The following is a 23,242-nucleotide window of genomic DNA, read 5'->3' on the forward strand; positions in this document are numbered from 1 at the left end:
ATAGGAATGCAGGGAGGGGAGGAAGGCACCCTGAGAAGGTATAGCCAGCTATAATGCTATGGATTATTTTAGTTTCATTTAATCTCAAATTAATCATGACATTTCTTGCTTTTTCCTGAGGTACTAAACTCAAAATACAAGTTGTACTTAATCAAGATCAGTCTTTAGAAACAGTCCTCTACAATTTACCAATATTTCCCACTGAGAAAACTTTCTTTTGGGACTCCTCGATGGCTCAGTCGGTTAAGCAGCTGCCTTCGGCTCAGGTCATGATCCCAGGACCCTAGGATTGAGTCCCTCATCAGGCTCCTTGCTCAGCAGGAAGTGTGCTTCTTCTGCCCTGCTCTGCCTGCCACTCCCCCTGCTTGTGCTCTCTCTGAGAAATAAATAAAATCTTGAAAGCAAGCAAGCAAGCTAGCTTTCTTTTGATTTTTTTGGATCTTTTTTTCCTCCAACTTCCTCCCCCAACTTTCAATTTTGAAAATTTTCATACCCACAGAAAAGCTGAAAGAATATACAATGAAAATGAACACCCAGGAGCACCTGGTGGGGCAGTCGGTTGAGCATCCAACTCTTGGTTTTGGCTCAGAATGTGATCTCAGGGTCATGAGACTGAGCCCATCAGGCACCGCACTATATGTAGAGTCTGCTTAAAGTTCTTTCTCTCTCTCTCCCTCTGCCCCTCCTGCTCATGTTCTTTCTCTCAAATAAATAAATCTTAAAAAAAATAAAAAAGAAATACAATGAACACCCATACTGTCTTCACCTAGATTCAGTTTTTTACATTAAGCTTTTTATTCTAAGATACTTGCTAATTCATATGCAGCTCTAAAATAATATTGAGGGGCACCTGGGTAGCTCAGTCAGTTGAGCATCCCACTCTTGATTTTGGCTCAGGTCATGATCTCAGGGGTTGTGAGATTGAGCCCCACGCCGGTCTGGCCCCGTGCTTAGTGGGGAAGTCTGCTTCTCTCCCTCTGCCCCTCCCCCTGCACATGAACGTGCATTCTTTTTCTCTCTAAAATAAATAAGTCTTAAAAAAAAATTGAGAGATTCTTTGTATCCTTTACCCAGTTTCCCCCAATAGTAACATCCTGCAAAACCATACTAGGGTATCACAACCAGGATGCTAACAATGTTATGGCCAAGAAACACAAATTTTCATCAACAGAAGTATCCTATTTTTTTTTTAAAGATTTTATTTATGTGACAGAGAGAGAGGGAGGGAGAGACCACAAGCAGGGGGAGGGGCAGAAGCAGGCTTCTTACTGAGCAGGGAGTCCGACGTGGAGCTCGATCCCAGGACCCCGGGATCATGACCTGAGCCGAAGGCAGACGCTTAACTGACTGAGCCACTCAGGCGCCCCTAGTATCCTTCCAATTATACTTCATAGCCACACTCACTTCCTCTCTGCCTCCCTACCCCTGGCAACCACTGATAGGTTGCTCTCCGTTTCAACAACTGTCATTTCGAGAACATTAGTTATATAAATGGAGATTCATAATTTTTAACATTTTGCCACATTTGCTTTCTCATTATTCACGTATTTCTTTCATTGAATCATTTGAAAGTAATATGACATTTAACTCCCCTACTTCAGCATGTCTCTATGATTTAAAACATTCTCCTACATAACCAAAATAAAATAATCACACTAAGAAAGGTAATAATAATTCAATAGTATCATCTAACAAATAGTCCACTAATTTCATTCAAATTTCCATGATGGTTCTAAGACATGTCTTTTTTTTTTTTTTTAAGATTTTATTTATTTATTTTGACAAAGACAGACACAATGAGAGAGGGAACACAAGCAGGGGGAGTGGGAGAGGGAGAAGCAGGCTCTCCGCTGAGCAGGGAGCCCGATGCGGGGCTTGATCCCAGGACCCTGGGATCATGACCTGAGCCGAAGGCAGATGCTCAACGACTGAGCCACCCAAGCGCCCCAGTTCTAAGACATGTCTTATAACTTTATTTTTCCTTCCCAATCCAAGGACCAATCAAGGCTCACACATTTCCTCAGTTAAATAGCTTTTGTTTATTTTAGTCCAGAACACTGCCTTACCATTTTTTGCTTATCAAGCCACTGTTTTTTCCCTAAAGATTTTATTTATTATTTATTTGAGACAGAGAGAGTACAAGCAGGGGGAGCAGCAGGCAGAGGGAGAAGCAGAGGAAGCAGGTTCCCCACTGAGCAGGGAGCACAATGCGGGGCTGATCCCAGGACCCAGGGATCATGACCTGAGCCGAAGGCAGACGCTCAACCAATTGATTGAGCCTCCCAGGCGCCCCTAGCTTAGACTCTTTAAAATAATTATTGAGGGAGCCTGGGTGGCTCAGTTGGTTGAGCGACTGCCTTCGGCTCTGGTCATGATCCTGGAGTCCCGGGATCGAGTCCCACATCGGGCTCCCTGCTCAGCGGGGAGTCTGCTTCTCTCTCTGACCCTCTTCCCTCTCGTGCTCTCTATCTCTCATTCTCTCTCTCTCTCTCAAATAAATAAAATGTTTAAAAAATAAATAAAATCAAATAATTATTGACTTGGGGCACCTGGGTGGCTCAGTCGGTTGAACATCTATCTGCCTTCGGCTCAGGTCATGATCCCAGCTGGGGTGCTGGGATCGAGCCCCGCATCAGGCTCCCTGCTCAGCGAGGATTCTGCTTCTTCCTCTGCCCCTCACCCTGCTTATGCTCTCTCTCTCTCAAATAAATTATAAAAAAAAAAAAGAGGGCGCCTGGGTGGCTCAGATGGTTAAGCGTCTGCCTTCGGCTCGGGTCATGATCCCAGGGTCCTGGGATCGAGTCCCGCATCGGGCTCCCTGCTCCTTGGGAGCCTGCTTCTCCCTCTGCTTCTTCTCTCTCTCTCTCTCCCCGTCTCTCATGAATAAATAAAATCTTAAAAAAAAAGAAATATATATTTCAAAAAAAAATTTAAAAATTAAAAAAAAAAGAGCCAAAGCTAGTTGCCTTGTAGAATGTTCCAAATTCTGGGTTTATCTGATTGTTTCCTCATGCATATAGTCTAACATTTATGGCAAGAGTATTATGTCAGTGATATAAATATTAGTCATTTTTATTTTTTTGAATATTAATCATTTTAAAAGTTTTTTTAATTTATTAATTGACAGAGAGAGATCACGGCAGAGGGAGAGGGAGAAGCACACTCCCCGCCGAGCAGAGAGCCCAATGCAGGGCTCAATCCCAGGACCCTGGGATCAAGACCTGAGCCAAAGGCAGATGCTTAATCAACTGAGCCACCCAGGTACCCCAAATATTAATCATTTTTAATGTTAATACTTTAAATTGCTTTAAAAATCTACCTTTTCTTTTAAAAAGGTGTCTTTTATGTTTCAATATCTCCCAAAGAACATTCTGGTTTTTTAGTTTTACTCACCAACAAAAGCTCCAGGCATCATTAATGGAATACCAATAAAAAGAAATATGACCATTGCACGAGTATGATGCAATGGGCTGCAAACATAGACATGTGAGGGTGATGCCACTGTTTATGACTCAGAATAAAGAATTCTTTAAACTATCAAAATCTTGTGATATTTGAATTTTTTTTTTTAAAGATTTTATTTGACAGAGACAGACACAGCAAGAGCGGGAACAAAAGCAGGGGGAGTGGGAGAGAGAGAAGCAGGCTTCCCGCCGAGCAGAGAGCCCGATGTGGGGCTCAATTCCAGGACCCTGGGATTGTGACCTGAGCCAAAGGCAGACGCTTAACGACTGAGCCACCCAGGCACCCCAATATTTGAATTTCTTATATAGGAGATTTTTTTTTCCAGATAGAATTGTTGCTTCAGCCTTGAATCCAAAGACCTCCAAAGCTTGAACCCAGGTGCAAAATGGGGATAAGAAAACATTTTTTAGAGTTACTGGGAGGCTTTGTTAAGAATATATGTGAAGTGATTGAAATGTATCTGGCAAAGTCCCCATATGTGGCATGGTAGTACAGACTTTATTACTTTCAACATACAGACAGGACCAGGTAGTACAATGAGGTGGAGACAATACCTGGAAATAAAATACGATGACCAAAACTCTAGTGCCACTTTTGAAATTAAACAGATACAGAAATGGAACTGGGGCAAATGTCAGCTTCCCTATTTACTAAAATGAGCATCTATATTGGATGGCTTTTAGGGTACCCTCCAACTCAGAAATTCAGTCCACCCAAACAAGCTTCTATAAAGAAACATCTATATTTGTTCACAACGCAACACATATCTAACTATCAGTGGAAGACAAATCTCCACATGGGGGGAAATGGCAGATCATCTTGTCCCCCAAATTTACTACTCAATAATTCCTACAACCACTACCATTACCATCAGCCCAAGTTTCTCAGAAGACATTGTTCACTCTTTAACTTTGGCCATGGTGAACACGGAACACTTGCCTGGGAGTTATTTTTTTAACTGTGATAGTTCGGCTTATATGTGATAAATTCAAGCCATGCATTCAATTAATAAATAGCTGAGAGACTACTATGGGTCAAGCATTGTTCTAAGTGCTTGGGATGTAAATGTGAATCACACAGACAAGGTTCCAGCACTTGTGAAACTAAGAGACTCCGTGGGGAGGTAAGATACAAATACATGACTCCAGATGTGAATAATGCTATGACAATAATAGGGGGCTGTGAAAGAGAGGGAGTGGGGATGGGAGGTGAGGTTGGACCTAAATCAGAAGGTAGGCATGGAAGTCCTGAGGAAATAGGGCTCCACGTGTAAACTGGTTGTAGTTCTGAAACAACCATCATTCTTTCCAGCCCCTACTATGCCAAGTTCTATCTTGAGAAACTATTTGCTTCTCCATCTTATACTACCCGCAATTTCTGCCTAACTGTAACAATAGCATCCAGCCTTTATTGAGCACTCACTATGTGTTAGGCATGTAAGCACCTCAAATAGCTTAAACTCATTTAATTTTCAAATCAATCCTTCAGGAGTCTAGTGACTGCAAGATGCATACAGGGAGCTTCTGGGTGTGTGAGGAGTCATTAAACTCTATTTACATTCATGATGTGGGCTTTTTTTTTTTTTTTGGTTAACATTCCAAATATATATAAAAATATGGAACACTTCACGAATTTGCCTGTCATCGTCACACAGGGGCCATGCTAATCTTCTCTGTATCATTCCAATTTTAGTGTATGTGCTGCTGAAGCAAGCACGATGTGGACATTTTTGATAACTATCTAGAAACCTATATATTCCAAGAGCATTTCAAAGAACCAGTCCTCCACAGAGCTGACTCCGAGAGCCCTGGCCAGGCACATGTTGGCAGTCAGTAAAGACTCCCAATTTCCCTCTCTCAAGAGGGAAACACAGTGCAATGAAAGCAGTATAAGCCTTGGAATCAGTCACATCTCCGGTACGGTCTCCCCTTGGCTATCTAACTCTCTGCTTGAAGATGCTAAATAAATATTACCTCCCTTCCCCTTTCCTTTTGACAAAACAATTAAAGATTCTTGCAGTTTCTCACCAATGGAGCCAGCACTGGTAGATTGCACACTTTTGAGAATCACCACTTAACACCAAGAACAAAATATAACTTGTGCTTAAGTGAACTTATCAAAGACTTAGATCTGCTCTACAAAGAAAAGGTATTCTGGTATTTGGGTTTTTTAGTATTACTTCTGATAATTAAAGTTAGCAGATAAGGGGCACCTGGCTGGCTCAGTCAGAAGAGCATGTGACTCTTGATCTCGGGGGTCATGAGTTTGAGTCCCACACTGGGATACTTATATATATACTTAAATATATAAAACTTTCAAAATATATAAGATAAATGAAAAAAAGAGTTAGCAGATAAATTAGTATTTCATTTCCACTTCAGCATACAGATAAGTAAGAATTGAGTCCTAACAGGGAGGAGGAAAATGAATAGTTTATTAGAGAAAGTTTAAAAGGACACTATTAGGGGCACCTGGCTGGCTCCATTGGTGGATCGACTCTTGATCTCAGGGTTTGTGGGTTCAAGCCCCTTGTTGGGTGTAGAGATTACTTGTTTTTTCTTAAGATTTTAACTATTTATTAGAGAGGGAGAGAGCAAGCAAGCACAAGTGGGTGGAGGGGCAGAGGGAGCAGCAGACTCCCCGCTGAGCAGGGAGCCTGACATGGGGTTCAATCCCAGCACCTAGGATCATGACCTGAACCAAAGGCAGATGCTTAACCAACTGTGCCACCGAGGCGCTCCAGGTGTAGAGATTACTGAAAACATAAAATCTTAAAAAAAAAAAGGATAGCTTTTTCTTTAGAAAGCCGTGACAATGAGTTATTGTTAACCTGTTTACACAATATATCTGTTTTGCAAAACTTTAGGTGTATAATAACAGTAAGGACCAATTACTTTTATTTATTTACTATTATAATTTTTTAAGATTTTATTTTGGGGGCACCTGCTGGCTCAGTTGGTAGAGATGTGACTATTGATCTGGGGGTTGTGAATTCGACTCCCAAGCTGGGTGTAGAGATTACTTAAAAATAAAATCTTGGGGCACCTGGGTGGTTCAGTTGTTAGTCGTCTGCCTTCGGCTCAGGTCATGATCCGAGGGTCCTGGGATCGAGTCCCGCACAGGGCTTCCTGCTCAGCGGGAAGCCTGCTTCTCCCTCTCCCACTCCCCCTGCTTGTGTTCCCTCTCTCACTGTGTCTCTGTCAAATAAATAAAATCCCCTTTAAAAAATAAATAAATAAAGGGCGCCTGGGTGGCTCAGTTGGTTAAGCGACTGCCTTTGGCTCAGGTCATGATCCTGGAGTCCTGGGATCGAGTCCCACATCGGGCTGCCTGCTCAGCAGGGAGTCTGCTTCTCCCTCTGACCCTCTTCCCTCTCGTGCTATCTCTCATTCTCTCTCAAATAAATAAATAAAATCTTTAAAAAAAAAAGATAAAAATAAATAAAATATTTATTTATTTTGGATTTGAAAAAAAAAAGATGTTATTTCAGAGAGAAAGAGCACGCATGTGAGCAGGGGGAGGAGCAGAGGGAGAGGGGCAAGCAGACTCTGCACTGAGCCTGGAGCCCTATGTGGAGCTCAATCCCATGATCCTAAGATCATGACCTGAAATGAAATCAAAAGTTGGACATTTAATGGACTGAGCTACGCAGGTGCCCCAGATTTTATTTTTAAAGTAATCTCTACACCCAACTTGAACTCACAACCCTGAGATCAAGAGTCGCATGCTCTATTGATTGAGCCAGCCAGGTGCCCCAGAACCAATTACTTGTAAATGTGTAAAAATAGGACACAGGATTTCAGGACTCCAGAAATCAAAGAATGAGTTTAGAGTGAAGCAGAACCCTCAACTGCATGTACATCTGTCATAAAATTTTAACAATGAACACAAACTCTTTAAAAAATTTTAGGAAACCCTAAGTGTTTACAACATTTATCTTCCCTCATAAGGAAGTACACAAAATTTAAACCAAATGCCAAAATTTCTTAATGTGCCATCAAGTTATCTCCATAGCTTCTTCTAAAATATACTCTCTCTAGGTTATATTCTTTTATAGGACCTCTGGGCCCAACTGCCAAAGAGTGATTTATATATACTATGAAGCAGGGGGAAATAACCCAATAATTCACCAACGCACTGAAGAGTTTAAGCTTCTACTTTCCTCCAGGAACTGTAAAAGCCTCCTATAATCCTCCAGGTAAAGAGAGAAGCGAACTTTAAGAGAAATAAATAAGCTAGACTCTAAGGCTTACAAGAGACTCTGAAATTCTCATTTCTACAGATATTTTGGAGAACTAAGCCCAAAGAGTAGCCTTTTCTAAGTTAACCAACCATTATTTTATCTGCATTTTTACTTCAAGATAAAACTTTAAAACAAAAATACTCCAATGGGATTACTATTTTTATTTTCCATTATATTTGTTTTCTGTAAGGAATGGGTGTTATTTTCATAATCAGTTTTTAAAACAGTATTTGTAACTGCTGAGTTCTTACCAGAAAGAGTCTGCACATAATTCCATAATGTGTCTTTATTTGTCCAAAAGTAGTCTCCATTGCCAATTGTAAGAGTGTATGGCCGTTCATCCATAAGTTTGACTTTCCTTCTACTCTGGCCTAACGAACATGGCTGACCTTCCAGGCGCACAGAGCTCTTAGGAGCAAAAGCCTTGACACCCTTTAAGCCAACAGGCTTCATTTTGAACCAAACAACTGATTTTAGGTTTGAACTAAGTAGAAAAGAAATACACTGCTATTTCAAAACTGAAAGAAGTCAGTTAACTGAAAAAGCACAGTAACATTCTAATACAGAATGTTAACAACTGAAATCTGATTGGAGGAGGGTCTTCCACACAAGCTACACTTTTCAAAATATAACTCCAATGATGTTCAAGAAAAGACATTTTTTTCCAAAGAAATAAGGAATGTTAAAGACTAAGAAAACCTACTAGTATGGTCACAAAGTAGTATTAATGCCTTTGGGAAGACAAGTTTTAAAAAAGGATGCCATTTCAAAGAAACATCATTCAGGTTTGCCAAAGTCACCATGTAACTGAAGTTCACACACCTCACATGTGGTTTTCTCACACTTGGACAAGTGTCTCTGACTTACCAAAACCCTACACATATAACAGCTGTGATTACTACACAGCTCAGAGAAATAATATGTGGCCAGCAATGCCTCAGACTTGAGTACCCTGTCCAGCACTACAGAAATAAAGGAAGAGAATATCAAGAATCAATAATAGGGGTGCCTGGGTGGCTCAGGTCATGATCCCAGGGTCCTGGGATGGAGCTCTGCATCGGGCTCCCTGCTCCACGAGAAGCCTGCTCCTCCTCTCCCACTCCCCCTGCTCGTGTTCCCTCTCTCGCTGTCTGTCAAATAAAATCTTAAAAAAAAAAAAAAAAAAGACTCTAGGGAGCCTGGGTGGTTCAGTCGTTAAGTGTCTGCCTTTGGCTCAGGTCATGATCCCAGAGTCCTGGGATCAAGCCCCACATCGGGCTCCCTGCTCAGCAGGAAGCCTGCTTCTACCTCTCCAACTCCCCCTGCTTCTTTTCCCTCTTTTGCTTTGTTTCTCTCTGTCAAATAAATAAATCTTTAAAAAAAAAAAAAGAATCAGCAATAACATGCTTTGGAAAAGACAAGCAAAGCAGACCTCTACCATGCTGAGTATTTTTTTAAGATTTTAAGGAATCGCTACACCCATTGTGGGGCTCAAAAAACCTCAAGATCAAGATCACACTCCACTGACTGCCAGCCAGGCACCCCTGCTGAGGAGTATTTTAATTTTCATACTGGAGAGTTTTTATGCACAGAAAAGAGATTTACTCTAGTTTTCAAATTATTAATACTTGATTTATTAATGTTATAAATTCAGAAAGCCTAGATTTCCCTTAAGCTTTTACATTCAACTTAGACTTTTTTTAAGATTTTATTTGTGAGAGAGAGAGAGAGCAAGCACGCATAAGCAGAGGGAGAGGGAAAAGCACGCTCCCCGCTGAGCAAAGAGCCGGATGTGGGACTCAATCCCAGGACCCTGGGATTATGACCTGAGCTGAAGGCAGATGCTTAACCAACTGAGCCACCTGTCCCACCTTTTTCTTTTTTAAGATTTTATTTATTTTTTTTCTAAAGATTTTTATTTATTCATGAGAGACACAGAGAGAGAGAGAGATAGAGAGGCAGAGGGAGAAGCAGGCTCCCAAGGAGCAGGGAGCCCGATGCGGGACTCGATCCCAGGACCCTGGGATCATGACCTGAGCCGAAGGCAGACGCCCAACCATCTGAGCCACCCAGGCGCCCTAAGATTTTATTTTTAAGTAGTCTCTATGCCCAATGTGGGGCTTGTACTTACAACCCCAAGATCAAGATTTGCATGCTCTACCAACTGAGCCAGCCAGGTACTCCACAACTTAGACATTCTATTTGGGGTTTTAATTTTAAAGGGCTGTGATGAATGTTTGATCTCCCTTACAAAGTTAGACACATTCAGACATAAAATTTTTACTACTTTAATATATTCAATTTAAATACAGTTGACTTGAAAAGAAAATTTTCTGAGAACTTTAAATAACTTATAAATCTAAAAAAATTTAACTTATGAAAATAGTGACTCAGGTACTCTTTAATGTCCATGCAAAAATATATAGTTAAGATTTCAACTTAAGTTCACAAGAACAAATCAACTATACACTCAATTATATATTTAAAATTGGAATCATAAGACCAATACATTACTCTAAATTCCTAAACATTAAAGACACTTGAGATATCAAATGTAGGTCACTATTATATCAACTCCTTATCCTGAAAACTAGTAAATGAAAAGGATGAATTTTCAAGTTTTTAACATTTAACATGCCTTTCTGGGAAGAGTTATAGTTCATTCCCAGTTGATATGAGAGAGCTATTCTTTATATAGTATCAGCAAATAAATATAAACAGTAATAGAACTAGGAAAAGTGTCACTGTGCAATCCCCAATGATATAACTGATCATCAATGGTGGATGTTTACATGATTCCAAATTATTACCCCACAGATTACTTCTAATTGCAATTGGAAAAAGATGTTCCTGTCACTACCTTAACAAATTGATGAAATTTAGCATCACTAATGGTGGACAAATGGAAACTGACATTATGCACTTTATATAAAGCATACAGAATCATCTAGAAAGTATCTCAAAAATATGGTAAACCTAAATCTAATCAAGTCTGCAGAGGCAACAACTTTCAGTTCATGGAAAATACAGAAGACAAGGAACTAATTAAAGGATACTGAGAAGAAACAATCAGACAAATCCAGAATGTGGGAATTTTACAAGACAATTGATTCAAAAATCACTGTCATACAACAAAACAAAACATGAAGGAATACTGGGAATTAATACACTGAAGAGACTTAAAAAAAAATATATATATATATATAATGTGTAAACCATGACTGGATCCTAGTTTGAAAAGCACTTGAAGTTTAATTAACGTAGTGTTATATTACTGTCAGGTGTACAACATGTTGATTGAACAAGTCTATACATTACTGAGTGCTTGCCACAGTATGTGCAGTTAATACATTATTACAGTATTATTAGGGAACTATGCTGTGCTTTTCACCTTTTTAACTTACTATTATCTTTTAACTGATACTTTGCCAGATAAGCACAGCTTCTTTAAGTCTTTAAATAGCATTTTTGGGACAACTGGGAAATTTAATATATTCAAATATTAATTTTCTAAAGTATGACAATGGTTAGGTGAATGGCCTTTTTTTTTTTAATTTTATTTACTTATTTGACAGAGACAAAGAGATAGTGAGAGCAGGAACACAAGCAGGGAGAGTGGGAGAGGGAGAAGCAGACTTCCCGCCGAGCAGGGAGCGGGGGAGCCTGATGCGGGGCTCCATCTCAGGACCCTGAGATCATGACCTGAGCCAAAGGCAGATGCTTAACGACTAAACCACCCAGCCACCCCAAATGGCTTTATTTAAAAAAAAAAAAAATGCATGGTGAGGGGTGCCTGGGTGGCTCAGTCAGTTAAGCATCTGCCTTCAGCTCAGGTCATGATCTTAGGATCCTAGGATCAAGCCCTGCGTTGGGCTCCTTGCTCAGTGGGGAGCCTGCTTCTCTCTCGCTCCTGTTCCCCCTGCTTGTGCTCACACTCTCTGTCAAATAAATAAAATCTTTTTAAAAAAAATGCATAGTGAAATATTTAGAGATGAAATGTCTATAACTTATTTAGAAATGATTCAATACTAAAAGTTGTAGCCAGAGATAGAGGAAGTAAATATGGCAAAATGTAACATTCGTTAAACTAGGTGGTGGGCATATGGATAATCATTTTTTCAATTTTTTGGATGTTTGAAATCCTTTGTAATACAAAGTTGAAAAAATTTCAAATATGCACAGATTCCTTACTGGACTCTGAAGAAAGCAAATGGTAGGACAGTATTACATAATTTCCTCATCAGCACATATATATTTATTTATTTATTTTTAAGAGTGAATTTGAGAGAGAGAGAGAGAGAGAGAGAGAGAGAGAGAGAGAGAGAGAGAGAGAGAGAGAGAGCGCGCGCGCACGTGCACGCATGCAGAGGAGCAGAGGGAGAGGGAAGGGGCAAAGAATCTCAAGCAGACTCTGCCCTGAGCATGGAGCAGGATTCTATCCCACAACCCATGAGATCATGACCTGAGCCAAAACCAAGAGTCTGAAGCTTAACCAATTGAGCCACCCAAGCGACCCTGCACAAACATATTTATAAGTCAATATGAGGTTGGGTAGGAATAGGAAAAGTCTGGAAGAACACACAAACTCAGTATAAGCTCCCTGGAGGCAGAGACCGGGTAGAAGCAACAGAGAATTTGATACTTTTTACCTTATACATTTAATGATAATCATCAGTTTTGGGTGTCTTTAATAAAAGAGCCTTGGCTTAAATTTTTCCCATTTGTTTGTTGTTCTTATCATTTCTGTGGCCATCCTGGCTCAAAATTTCAAAGCCATTTGTAAGTACTCTTCTCCTGATTTCATATTACCCATCAGGTCCTATCTTTCCCTTATTCATAATATTGTCAACCTTTTCCTATTAAGCCTACTACAGCCAGCCTCACAGTTCAAATTCTCAGATAAATTCAAATCTAGGATTTTGTGTCCGAACTCCAGCCATTTTATCCCTTCAGATAACCATAAAAAAATAAGGTCAAATAAATCATCCTAAAACGCTGTTGGTACTTCCTTAGTCAAAAATGCAACCAGTTTCACATCACTTTTGTATGTCATATAGGGACATGGACCTTGTGAACCTCCCAATGCCCCCCTCAATCTTTGTCTCTGGTTGGTCCCCCATCCACCCCCCTCTACAGTTTGGCTGAAATACAAATCAGAGCGTGAGAACCGCTGGCAGATCAGTCACTGAGAAGCCACACAATCCAGAAGCACAGGTCAATTTGTTTCTCAGGGAGTAAGTCTTTACCAGTTGGAAACAGGAAATGGGAGGAAACTGGACAGACAAATTATCCCTTTTTTCTCTCTTCATATGAACTATTCTGAAGTGTAGTTTCTCCTCGAAACTCTTTCAGAAAAATCCCTTATGCAAGTGACATGCTCTGTCTCTTAGCTCAAGGTGAAATAGGAGCCAGGTATTAATGTACTGCACCTTCCTTTGCCTTACTTTTTTCTCTCTCTCACTTTTACTATCTTGAGTTTGCACCTTCCAAATAAAAAGCACTTTGACTTCTGCTTCTCAGAGGATGTGAGCTAAGTAATACACCTTACCTCAGTTGATACACTTAAGCTACAACCCTATGAGATAAATAAAAATGCTATTAGGGGGGCACCTGGGTTGGCTCAATTGGTTGAATGTCCGTCTCTTGGTTTCAGCTCAGGTCATGATCTTGCAGTTGGGGGACTGAGCCCCGAGTCAGGCAGAGTCTGCTTCAGATTCTTTCTCCGTCTCCTTCTGCCCCTGCTCCCCCTGCTTTCTAATGAATAAATAAAATCTTTAAAAAAAAAAAAAGGGACACCTGGGTGGCTTAGTCAGTTAAGTGTCTGCCTTTAGCTCAGGTCATGATCCCAGGGTCCTGGGATCAAGCACCACGTCGGGCTCCCTGCTCAGTGGGGAGCCTGCTTCTCCCTCTCCCTCTGCAACTTCTCCTACTTGTGCTCACTCTCTTTCTCTCTGTGTCAAATAAATGGATGAAATCTTAAAAAATAAAATAAAACAAATGAAATAAAATAAAATAAAATGCTATTAGAAGTTAGGGGGCGCCCGGCTGGCTCAGTTGGTAGAGCATGTGACTCTTGGTCTTGGGGTTATTAAGTCTGAGCCCCATGTTGGGTATAGAGATTACTGAAAAATAAAATCTTAAAAAGTTAGAAAACTGTTAGGACACCCATCTTACAAATGAAGAAACTGAGATTCAACGAAGAACCTTTCCTAAGGAACAACGCTTTCTGCTCACTTACTATACCCAATTAGTTCACAAATTCTGCCAGTTTTACTCCCTAAACGTTTCTCCTATCTGCCTCTCCTTGCCATCCTACCGCTTAGCCCAAAGTAATATTAGCCCACATTTAAAGAAAAAAATCAGGCCCTGAGATGATGTCATTTTAACCCTTTCTTAATGTGGAGACACAGATACTGTTATCATTCTCATTTTACACAGAGGAAAGCTGACGCTTAAAAAGGGTCTTAACGTTTAACCAAGGGGTGCATGGGTGGCTCAGTTGGTTAAGCATCTGACTCATTTATATATTTATTTGAGAGCGCACAAGCAAGCAAGCAGGGGAGAGGGGCAGAGAGAGAATCTGAAGCAGACGCCCTGCTGAGCACAGAGCCCCACATGGGGTTCGATCTCACAACCCTGAGATCATGACCTGAGCTGAAATTAAGAGTTGGACACTTAACCAACTGAACCACCCAGGCACCCCAAGAATCTGACTCTTGATCTCAGCTCAAGTCTTAATCTCAGGATCACCGAGTTCAAGCTCTCTGTTGGGCTCCATGCTGGGTGTGGAGCCTACTTTACAAAAGAAAAATTGCCCAAGGTCACATGGATACCAAGTGGTAGAGCTAGGAGGAACCCAGGGTGTCTGGTTTCAAACCCCTTGCTTCTATCTCTTCATCAGTTCTCACCTACCTCAGTTAAAACATGAATCAGGTTACATGATGCTCTTGCTGAAATCTCCCAACGGCTTCCCATTAGAATGAACTCAAACTGACATAGGCCAGCCTGACACAACTGAATTCATCTCTTTCACGCTCCTTTGCTCACTATGCTATAAATACGTATCGAGTGCCTCCTATATGCCAGCCATTGTTCTAGGCACTGGAGATAAGAGCAAGACTAACACAGATAAAAGTACCTTTCTTCGAGGTGCTTATATTCGAGGGGTCTTCTCACTCTTTAAACATTTTCCAAGGGGTCTGTACATTTGTTGCTCCTCTTACCTGGATCATTTTTCCCCCACATGGCTGGCTCTTTATATTGAGGGTTCCAATGTTACTTCTAAGAGAGCCCTTCCAATTTATTCAAAACAGGGTCCTTGCTCTCAGTTATCCTCTGTCGTCCTATTCATTTTCTTTTTTGTCACAATATTTATCACAACTTAAAAATCACAATTATTTCTTATTTTGTTTACATGTTTATCTGTCTTTCATACTATAAGCTTCAGGATTACAGAGATTATGTTAGTGCCTGGCAAAGCAGGCCATGGATAAATATTTACGGAATAAATTAATATCACAACATTAGCTGGCTTTAGCTATTCCCTGGGCTTCCAGTCTTGTTTCACTTAAATCTACCCCCTCCCACACTATGATCAGGTCACTTTTTTAAACGCTTTCATGGGTCTCTTTTCTTACCTAATTAAGAATAAGCACACAATACCCTCCGTGACAAGGGCTCTGAGCTCAGGAGCTCAGAGATGAAGCAGCGTATAAACTAGACTTTGAATGAAGAGAATGTTTACCAGATTGAGAAGAGAAAGGAAGATACCACTTTCCCTTCTTTCTTACCCGTCAGAAACTCAAAAGAACACAATGCTTTTCAAGAGAGTCATTTCTGGTGTGAAGAGCTAGGTGTGTTGATATAGAAACATCAGCTGGGAACAGACTGTGAAGTTTCACAAATGACATTAAAGAGTGAGGATTTGATGCACAGAAGATGGTACAATCTTAGAAAGTTTACAGGGGTGGGAATAGTATGTTCCAATTCGTGTTTTAGAATAAAAAGACAGCAGTCAGAAGAATGGACTGGGTAGGAAGAGAAACAAACACCAGTCAGAAGGCTGCTTAATGTGAAACAGACCCCATTAAGAGATAAAGGCTAGAATCACAGCAGGTGAAATGGGGATGGAGAAGAGGAGAGATTCAAAGGAACCACATTAAACACTCATCTACTTAATACAAATTTAACATTATCTAGGTTAAGAATTTCCTACAACATGGCCTATAAACTTCAACCAAAGACAGTCCCAAATCGCCCTGGACCTTACTCCTCCACTACACGTATTACAGAGTTACGTTACGTGGCTATATTACATACGTACTACCAAATGGATGTGCCACTATATTAGGTCTCTTACAGACTGAGCAGTAGGTCTTCAAAGGCAGGGAGTGTGTCATATCCATTTCTTCAATATCCAAGGCAGTGCCTGGTACTCAATCTTTGTGAGTGAATGAACAAGTAGAAGAATGCTTAATGACTGAGGTAGGACTTGAAAACCAGATGGGCTTTAGGCCTAAAAAGGTCATTCCAGGCAAGCGCAAAAGATATGGGCACGGAGGAATGGTAAACCTGGGAAACAGATAATGGCCATCAATTAAAAAGGAAAATGCCGGTCCCCTTCGTCCAGCCTTGGACAAGTCATGCTTATTTCCTGCCTGGAACATTCTCCCTATCCACACTAACCATTCCATATGGCTCTCTCTTTCATTTCATGTGGGTATCTGCTCAAATATCACTTCACCGGAGTCTTTCTGTGACCAGCCTACCTAAAATTCTACAGCATATTCTATTATCCTCACTTTGTAAACCTTTTCTCTGTTTTTCTTCTCAGTTTACTGAAGAGATTTTTTCAACAATTTTATTCATCTGTACCTATATTAAGATTGGCTCACTTTCATTTCAAATCAAGTCCATCTGTCCCTTACTGAAATCAAAATCTACAGAATATAGAGACTATCTTTTCTTTTTTTAAAATTTCACTACAAAAAGTCTTAGTGTTGACCACTTCTAAGATCTGTCAGTTAAGTTCTCCCAACATAACTGAGATGCCACAGAGAACATTAATTTCTTAAAAGACACATATGGCAGATCGTCCCAGAGGTAGGCAGGATAGAATTTTACATACCCTAATGGAGAAGATTCTAGGAATGGAGCAGTAATCCATAAAGAAAATAATCGAGATTAAATTAATTAACCTTGAGGAACTACGGGAAAATAGGTTCTAAACGCAAGATATCTGAGAGCACAGAACGAATAGAGACGCTCTAATTTTGTCTACTTAAACACATAGTTTTCACAAAACTAATTATATAGGACATCGCTGACCAGAGGCAGGCTTATGTGGGGCAAAACAGCCCAGGTGAGTCTTATCCTGAGCCAGGGGACTTAAGGCAGCTGTGTGCTCCAGGGTGAACTTTGCTTGTTCTGCCTTCCCCACTGGAAAACCGAAAAGCCTGTGAAGTGGTTAAATAAATTTAAGTTAGATATTCTGGAGAGTGGGGCAAAGGCGGTCAGTAGTGGCTTCATACTGCACTTAGATAAAAAAAAAAAAAAAAAAAAAAAAAAACTATCGATCTGGGGCCCAAAGACTCACATTTGGGACGGCCGAGGGAGAGGACGGGGGAGAGAAATGCACACTCAAATTAAAGTCGCCCTCGGGTCCCCATCCCCTAGTCCCCACAGACTCAGCGCCAGGGTCGGCCCCCCCCCGCGTGTCCCACCGCTTCAGCACACGGGGCGTGGGAGCCTCACCTGCAGGCTTGTCTGCAGCCATCTTCCCACTCCAGCTTAGGTTCTTCCCCGCAGGTGGCGTGGCCTCGACTCCAGCTGCCAAGCTAGCTACGGTCCTGGACCTCGGAAGACGAGCCCACCCCGGCTCCGGGCCCTTGGGTTCCGGCCTGGGGAGTGGGGAGGCGGCGGGCTGAGGAAGTGACGAAAGCTAGTTCACGTCGTCTAGCAACAAGAGGCAGCGTCTCAGGCCGGGTAGCTCCACTGTCTCCCGCCAGGCACAGCTTCCGCTCCACGGCATCCTGGTACACACCACTTCCGGGGGCCGCTCCGGGAACTGCGGCTGGCCCCGCCCCACGCAGGCGTCCCCCGAGCGTCCCGCCCCCGGCGGCGTGTGCGTGTGCGTATGCGTGCGCGCCCGACTCGACGGATGCTCAGTTGTGGCTGTGGGCGTGTGCTGGGTCGCCCGGGAGGGATCTCCACGCGATTACTTCTTGCTTATCGTGGTTAAAATTCCTAAGTGTCAGAGCTTTCCTCCCGCATTTTACGTAAAATCACAATAACACCTGACACCTGTACGCTTTCACTGATTTCTCCCAATTCTGTGAGAAGACACTGTTGCAGTTCCTGTAAACAAAACATTTTATTTTAGAATAGTTTTATATTTACAGAAAAATTGCAAAGAGATACATAGAGTTCCTGTATACTCCTCACCTAGTTTCCCGTGTTGTGAGCATCATAGATTTTGACTAAATAACTGGTACATCCGTCACATCTAAGAAACGACCTTGATTGGTACATTACCATATATTTTTTGTAATTTCATCAATTTTCCCCACTGTCCCCATTTTGTTCCAGCATTCTGTCAAGGACATCACATTACATTCATTATGTCTTCTTAGGCTAGTCTTGACTGTGATAGTTTCTCAGATTTTTCTTGTCCTTGATGATTTTGACAGCTTTAAGGAGTACTGGTCAGGATTTTTGAAGACTGCACATTTGATTTGATTTATTTTGTTCATGGTTATGAAGCTGGCACCCAGACATTCATCCTGTCAATTCAGAACAGAAGCAGTCAAATTGTCCCCAGGCACAGCTGGACCAAACAAGGAACACATAGGCCTAGCCTCCAGGGATAGGAATGCCTGCTTTATCTTTCAAAGCAACTGTGGGACAAGTAGTTAATCAGCACTATCCTAGAGATACAATTATCAAATATATCTAATGAAATATTTAGCATAAAGAATAAAGGTATATTTTAGATTCCAAGTCTCTTGAAATGGAAAAGACCAACAGAGGACCAGACAAAGTGGCATCAGGACACCTCCTAACATGACTTCATGGGCTTTCAATCAACGGGGTCTGCCTTCTCAGGACACTCCTGCCCCTGTTACCTAGGATGCAGCAGGGAAGTTACTTAGATCAGAGGCTAAAAGCTCTCAGTAGAAGGGAGGAGCGGGAAGGGACAAAAGCAGGGGAGGAATGTGTTTTGTTTTGCAGAACCAGCAGTTCCAGCCAAGGAGACTACCCGGCTAGGTGTTTCACATGATAGCCCCTTACATGAGCCAGTTTGAGCAGGACTAGAGCTGAGGATCTATGCAGAAGCCCCACTGAGTTGTCTTTTTATTTTTTTTGGAGATTGTATTATTTTATTATTATTTTTGTCATTATTATTAGAGAGGGAGAGGGAGAATCTTAGGCAGGCTCCACGCCCATGTCACAACCCTGAGATCATGACCTGAACCAAAATCAAGAGTCGGACACTTAACTGACTGAACCACCCGGGTGCCCCCAAGAAGATTTTATTTTTAGGTAATCTCTGTACTCAACATAGGGCTTGAACTACAACCCCGAAATCAAGAGCTGCATGCTCTATTAATTGAGCCAGCCGAGAGCCCCCTTATTTATTTATTTATTTATTTATTTATTTATTTATTTATTTATTATTTTCCCCCAAGTTGTCTTAAAGTTGCCTTTAGCTCATTATAATACTAAGATCTCTTCCTATAGGTGGGGTTTTCTGCCATTTTTTGAACATACCTATATGTACTAGCATGTTAATGTGTTAGACAAGCATAGGTGAAGCAAAGAGCATAAGTAATAGAATATGTATAAGTTCCTTAATGTATTTGCAAGCTACCTGCCCTGCCCACTGATACAGTGACTAAAAGCATCCTGTACTAATCCATGGGAAGACAGTGCTTTGAGAACTATCTGTCTCCTTACAAGTAACAAGTAATAAAAAGTTCTTTGCTTTTGGGGCGCCTGGGTGCCTCAGTTGGTTAAGTGTCTGCCTTCGGCTCAGGTCATGATCTCAGGGTCCTAGGATTGAGTCCCACATCAGGCTCTCTGGTCAGTGGGGGATCTGCTTCTCCCTCTCACTCTCCCTCTTTGCTCTCCCTTCCTCTCTCTCTCACTATATTAAATAAAAGAAATTTTTAAAAAATTTTTTGAAAAAAAAAAGCTCTTTGCTTTCAACACTTCTTTGGGTTATGTTCAATTTGATGCACCCCAAATGCAGCACCCCTTGAGTTCAGTTACAGTTAGACTAGGATTATGGGTTTTTAGGAGGAAAACCAGAGGTGACTTGCCATTCTCATCACATCAAATGAAGATTACATGCTAGCAAATGATGATGTTAACTTTGATCACCTGGCTCAGGTAGGGTCTGCCAGTCTTCTCCACTGTAAATTTACTTCCACACTCTACTCTTTGGAAGTGAGTCATTAAGTGCAGTTCACACTCAGGTTGGGGAGTGGAGGATGTTTTAAACTCTACCTCCTGCAGTGAGGAGTATGTATGTAGATAACCTTCTCTAAGGGAGATTTGTCTCTTCTCATTTAGTTACTTATTTAATCATAAATTTTATGAGTATGGACTCATGACTGTGTTTACAATTCAATATTAAGTTACTTTGTTGCTGAAATTGTTTCAGCTTTATTAATTGGGAGCTTTTTCAGGTAGGCTCCTATGTCCCTTTTAAGTGGTTGCCCACTTTAAAAAAAAACTTTTATTCACATTAACGTTCACATAGAAAAGTGCACAAATCATAAGTACGGTTTATTGAATTTTCAACATATCCACCTAACTAGCGCCCAGAGAAAGGACAACAAACTACCTGCAACTAGAGGCCCCCCTAATGCCTCCTCCCATTTCTCCACAAGGGTAGTCACTATATTGATGGCTAACACCATCGATTCAAATTTAATACAAATGGACCATACAGCATATATATATTTATTTTATTTTATTTTATTTTTTTAAAGATTTTATTTATTTGACAGAAAGAGACACAGCGAGAGAAGGAACACAAGCAGGGGGAGTTGGAGAGGGAGAAGCAGGCTTCCCACAGACAATGGACCCCAATGCAAGGCTGCTGGGATCATGACCTGAGCTGAAAGCAGACGCTATCAACTGAGCCACCCAGGGGCCCCTATATATATATTTTTAAAGACTTATTTATTTAATTTAATTTTTAAAGATTTTATTTATTTACCTGAGAGAGAGAGCAAGGGAGAGAGAAAGCACAAGTGGGGGAGGGGGTAGACGGAGAGGGAAAAGCAGACTCCCCACTGAGCAGGGAGTCTGATTCAGGGCTTGATCCCAGGACCCTGGGACCATGGCTTGAGCCAAAGGTGACTGAGCCACCCAGGCACACCTTATTTATTTATTTTCGAGTGAGAGAGCATGTAAGAATTGGAGGAAGGACAGAGGGAGAGGAAGAAAATCTCAAGCAGACTCTATGCTGAGCACGGACCTGATTCAGGGCACAGTCCCACAAACCTGAGATAATGACCTGCACTGAAATCAAGAGTTGGACACTTAACCGACTGAGCTACCCAAGCATCCCCATAGAGTATATTTTTCTTGGAGTCTAGCTTCATTTGCTCAACAATATGAGATTCATCCATGTTGTTGAGTTTGTAGCTTGTTTCTCATTGTTATGTAATGTTCCATTATGTTAATTATTCTGTAATTTATATGCTTATTTTATTGTCTGTATTGAATAAGGCCAATATGAATATTCTAGTATATATTTTGATGTATATGTTTGAAGGGGCCAAGGGCAGGCTGACCCAAGATGGGTCACTTTGGCATAGGGCAAACATCTTTATTTTCCAAACATCTCTTCCCACCTTCCTGCTAATGGTCTTTTTCTCCCTTTGTATCTTCAGACCCCTACCCCTTTCCTTAGCTCATATAAGCCTCATGTGACTCACTGTCTTTGGAATTTCCATGTCTGTGTGGACTCCTCATATGTATGCTCTTAAAGTTGATTTTTCCCCACTAATTTGTCTCATCTCAGTTTGATTCTTAGTCCAGCTAGAAGAACTCTGAAGGGCAGAGGAGATTCTTTCTCCCCAACATGTTAGAGCTCACATAAAAAGATGTCTGAAGTGCTTACTGATCTTACTTAAGGAAGGATCCTCTCAAGAAAAGGGAATTAGGCAGAACCTCTTAAATAATCTGGACTTGTGCTGGATGATTTTAAAGAGGGATTAGGCAGGTGGAGGGGGCAATTTAGAATTAGATTCACTCAGGAAACAGGCAGTTCAGTGATTAAGGGTCTTAATCTTTATCTAGGAGGCAGGAGGATTAAAGCAAGGCTAGAGTTGTCATTGGTCAAGGGGCAGCATTACTCATGTTAGAAGAAGGGGGTGTTCCCTCATTTTTACAGTTGTGGAGGGCTTTGTTTTTTGTCTTGTTCCAAACACAGTCATGCTGTAAACTTCTCTGAACATTGTTTATATTCTGTGATTGCTTATGTCCATTTGGGAACATTCTGCTATGAAGAATTATTTTTATTTTCTTAGCAGGACCGAGATGTCAACAGAGTCATTTTTCAGTTTCTCACAGATGGTCACTTTTCTTGTTCTTGTTCCTCATTTCATAGATAAGGAAACTGAGGCACAGGAGTTAACCCACTTTCCCAAGTCACAAGACAAGTGACTATTATCTTAACCACCACATTCAGCTTTAAACATTCTAGAATTTCCTACATTGAAGACAATTTAGGTCTCTTCTCTCAACTTTCAGTATTGGCAGCTATCCTTTGTTCACAGATAGGGTGACATCAGTGATGGAAAGGTGTTAATTCAGAAGTGGGGGAGGGGGCACCTGTCTGGCTCAGTCAATAGAGCATGAGACTCTTGATCTTGAGGTTGTGGATTTGTGCCCCACATTGTCTGTAGAGATTACTTAAAAAAATAAAATCTTTTTTTTAAAGATTTTATTTATTTATTTGACAGAGAGAGAGAGGGAGAGAGAGAACACAAGCAGGGGGAGTGGGAGAGGGAGAAGCAGGCTTCTCGCTGAGCAGGGAGCCCAATGTGAGGCTTGATCCCAGGACCCTGGGATCATGACCTGGGCCAAAGGCAGACGCTTAATGACTGAGCCACCCAGGCACCCCCAAAAATAAAATCTTAAAAAAAAAGTGGGAGGTGGAAAATCTCAGTGGGACTCTGTTGTGTCACCAACCTTCGCACTGCACTTCCCCTCCAGCCAGTGAAGAGCGCCTCAAACTGGATGTGGTCCTTGTCACTTGTGCAAGACTGTCTGCAAAGATAGCTGTCAGCAGTGACACCTGTCCCAATAAGCACATGCTGTTCTCCTTCTCCCTGTGAAACTGAGCTGTGACTTATTCTGACCAACAGGATGCAGAAGTGATGGTGAGCCAGTTTTGGGCTAGTCATTCAAAAGTATTGCAGTTTCCACTTTTCTTCCCTTGTTCTCAGCCACCAAGGTGTAAGGAAGCTCAGGCTGTCCTGCTGGAGAGAGACCACATGAAGGAAACCCAAGATGCGTCAACTGACAGCAAGCACCAAG

The 23,242-nt window shown here is 41.4% G+C and overlaps 1 protein-coding gene and 1 non-coding gene across 6 annotated transcripts in view; both read right to left on the reverse strand.

Annotated features, from left to right (window-relative positions):
* Positions 1–17,745, reverse strand: part of CNOT10 (CCR4-NOT transcription complex subunit 10) — a 77,683-nt gene extending 59,938 nt beyond the window's left edge. For 4 of the 5 annotated variants that reach the window (XM_027586738.1, XM_027586737.1, XM_027586736.1 and 1 more), the window contains exon 1: positions 7,960–8,203. In XM_027586738.1, coding sequence (XP_027442539.1) covers positions 7,960–8,161 — 202 coding nt within the window. In that variant the 5' untranslated portion in view covers positions 8,162–8,203. Of the gene's footprint in view, positions 1–7,959; positions 8,204–17,440 lie in introns of those variants that run through there. The other variant, XM_027586740.1, reaches the window with a different exon arrangement.
* LOC113919011 lies at positions 5,075–5,181 on the reverse strand. The gene has a single exon (XR_003518757.1). It is a non-coding gene; the product is annotated as a U6 spliceosomal RNA (small nuclear RNA).
* Positions 17,746–23,242: the final 5,497 nt, after the last annotated feature.

This window comes from Zalophus californianus, chromosome 1, assembly GCF_009762305.2.
Source record: "Zalophus californianus isolate mZalCal1 chromosome 1, mZalCal1.pri.v2, whole genome shotgun sequence".
In the NCBI taxonomy this organism is placed as follows: Eukaryota; Metazoa; Chordata; class Mammalia; order Carnivora; family Otariidae; genus Zalophus; species Zalophus californianus.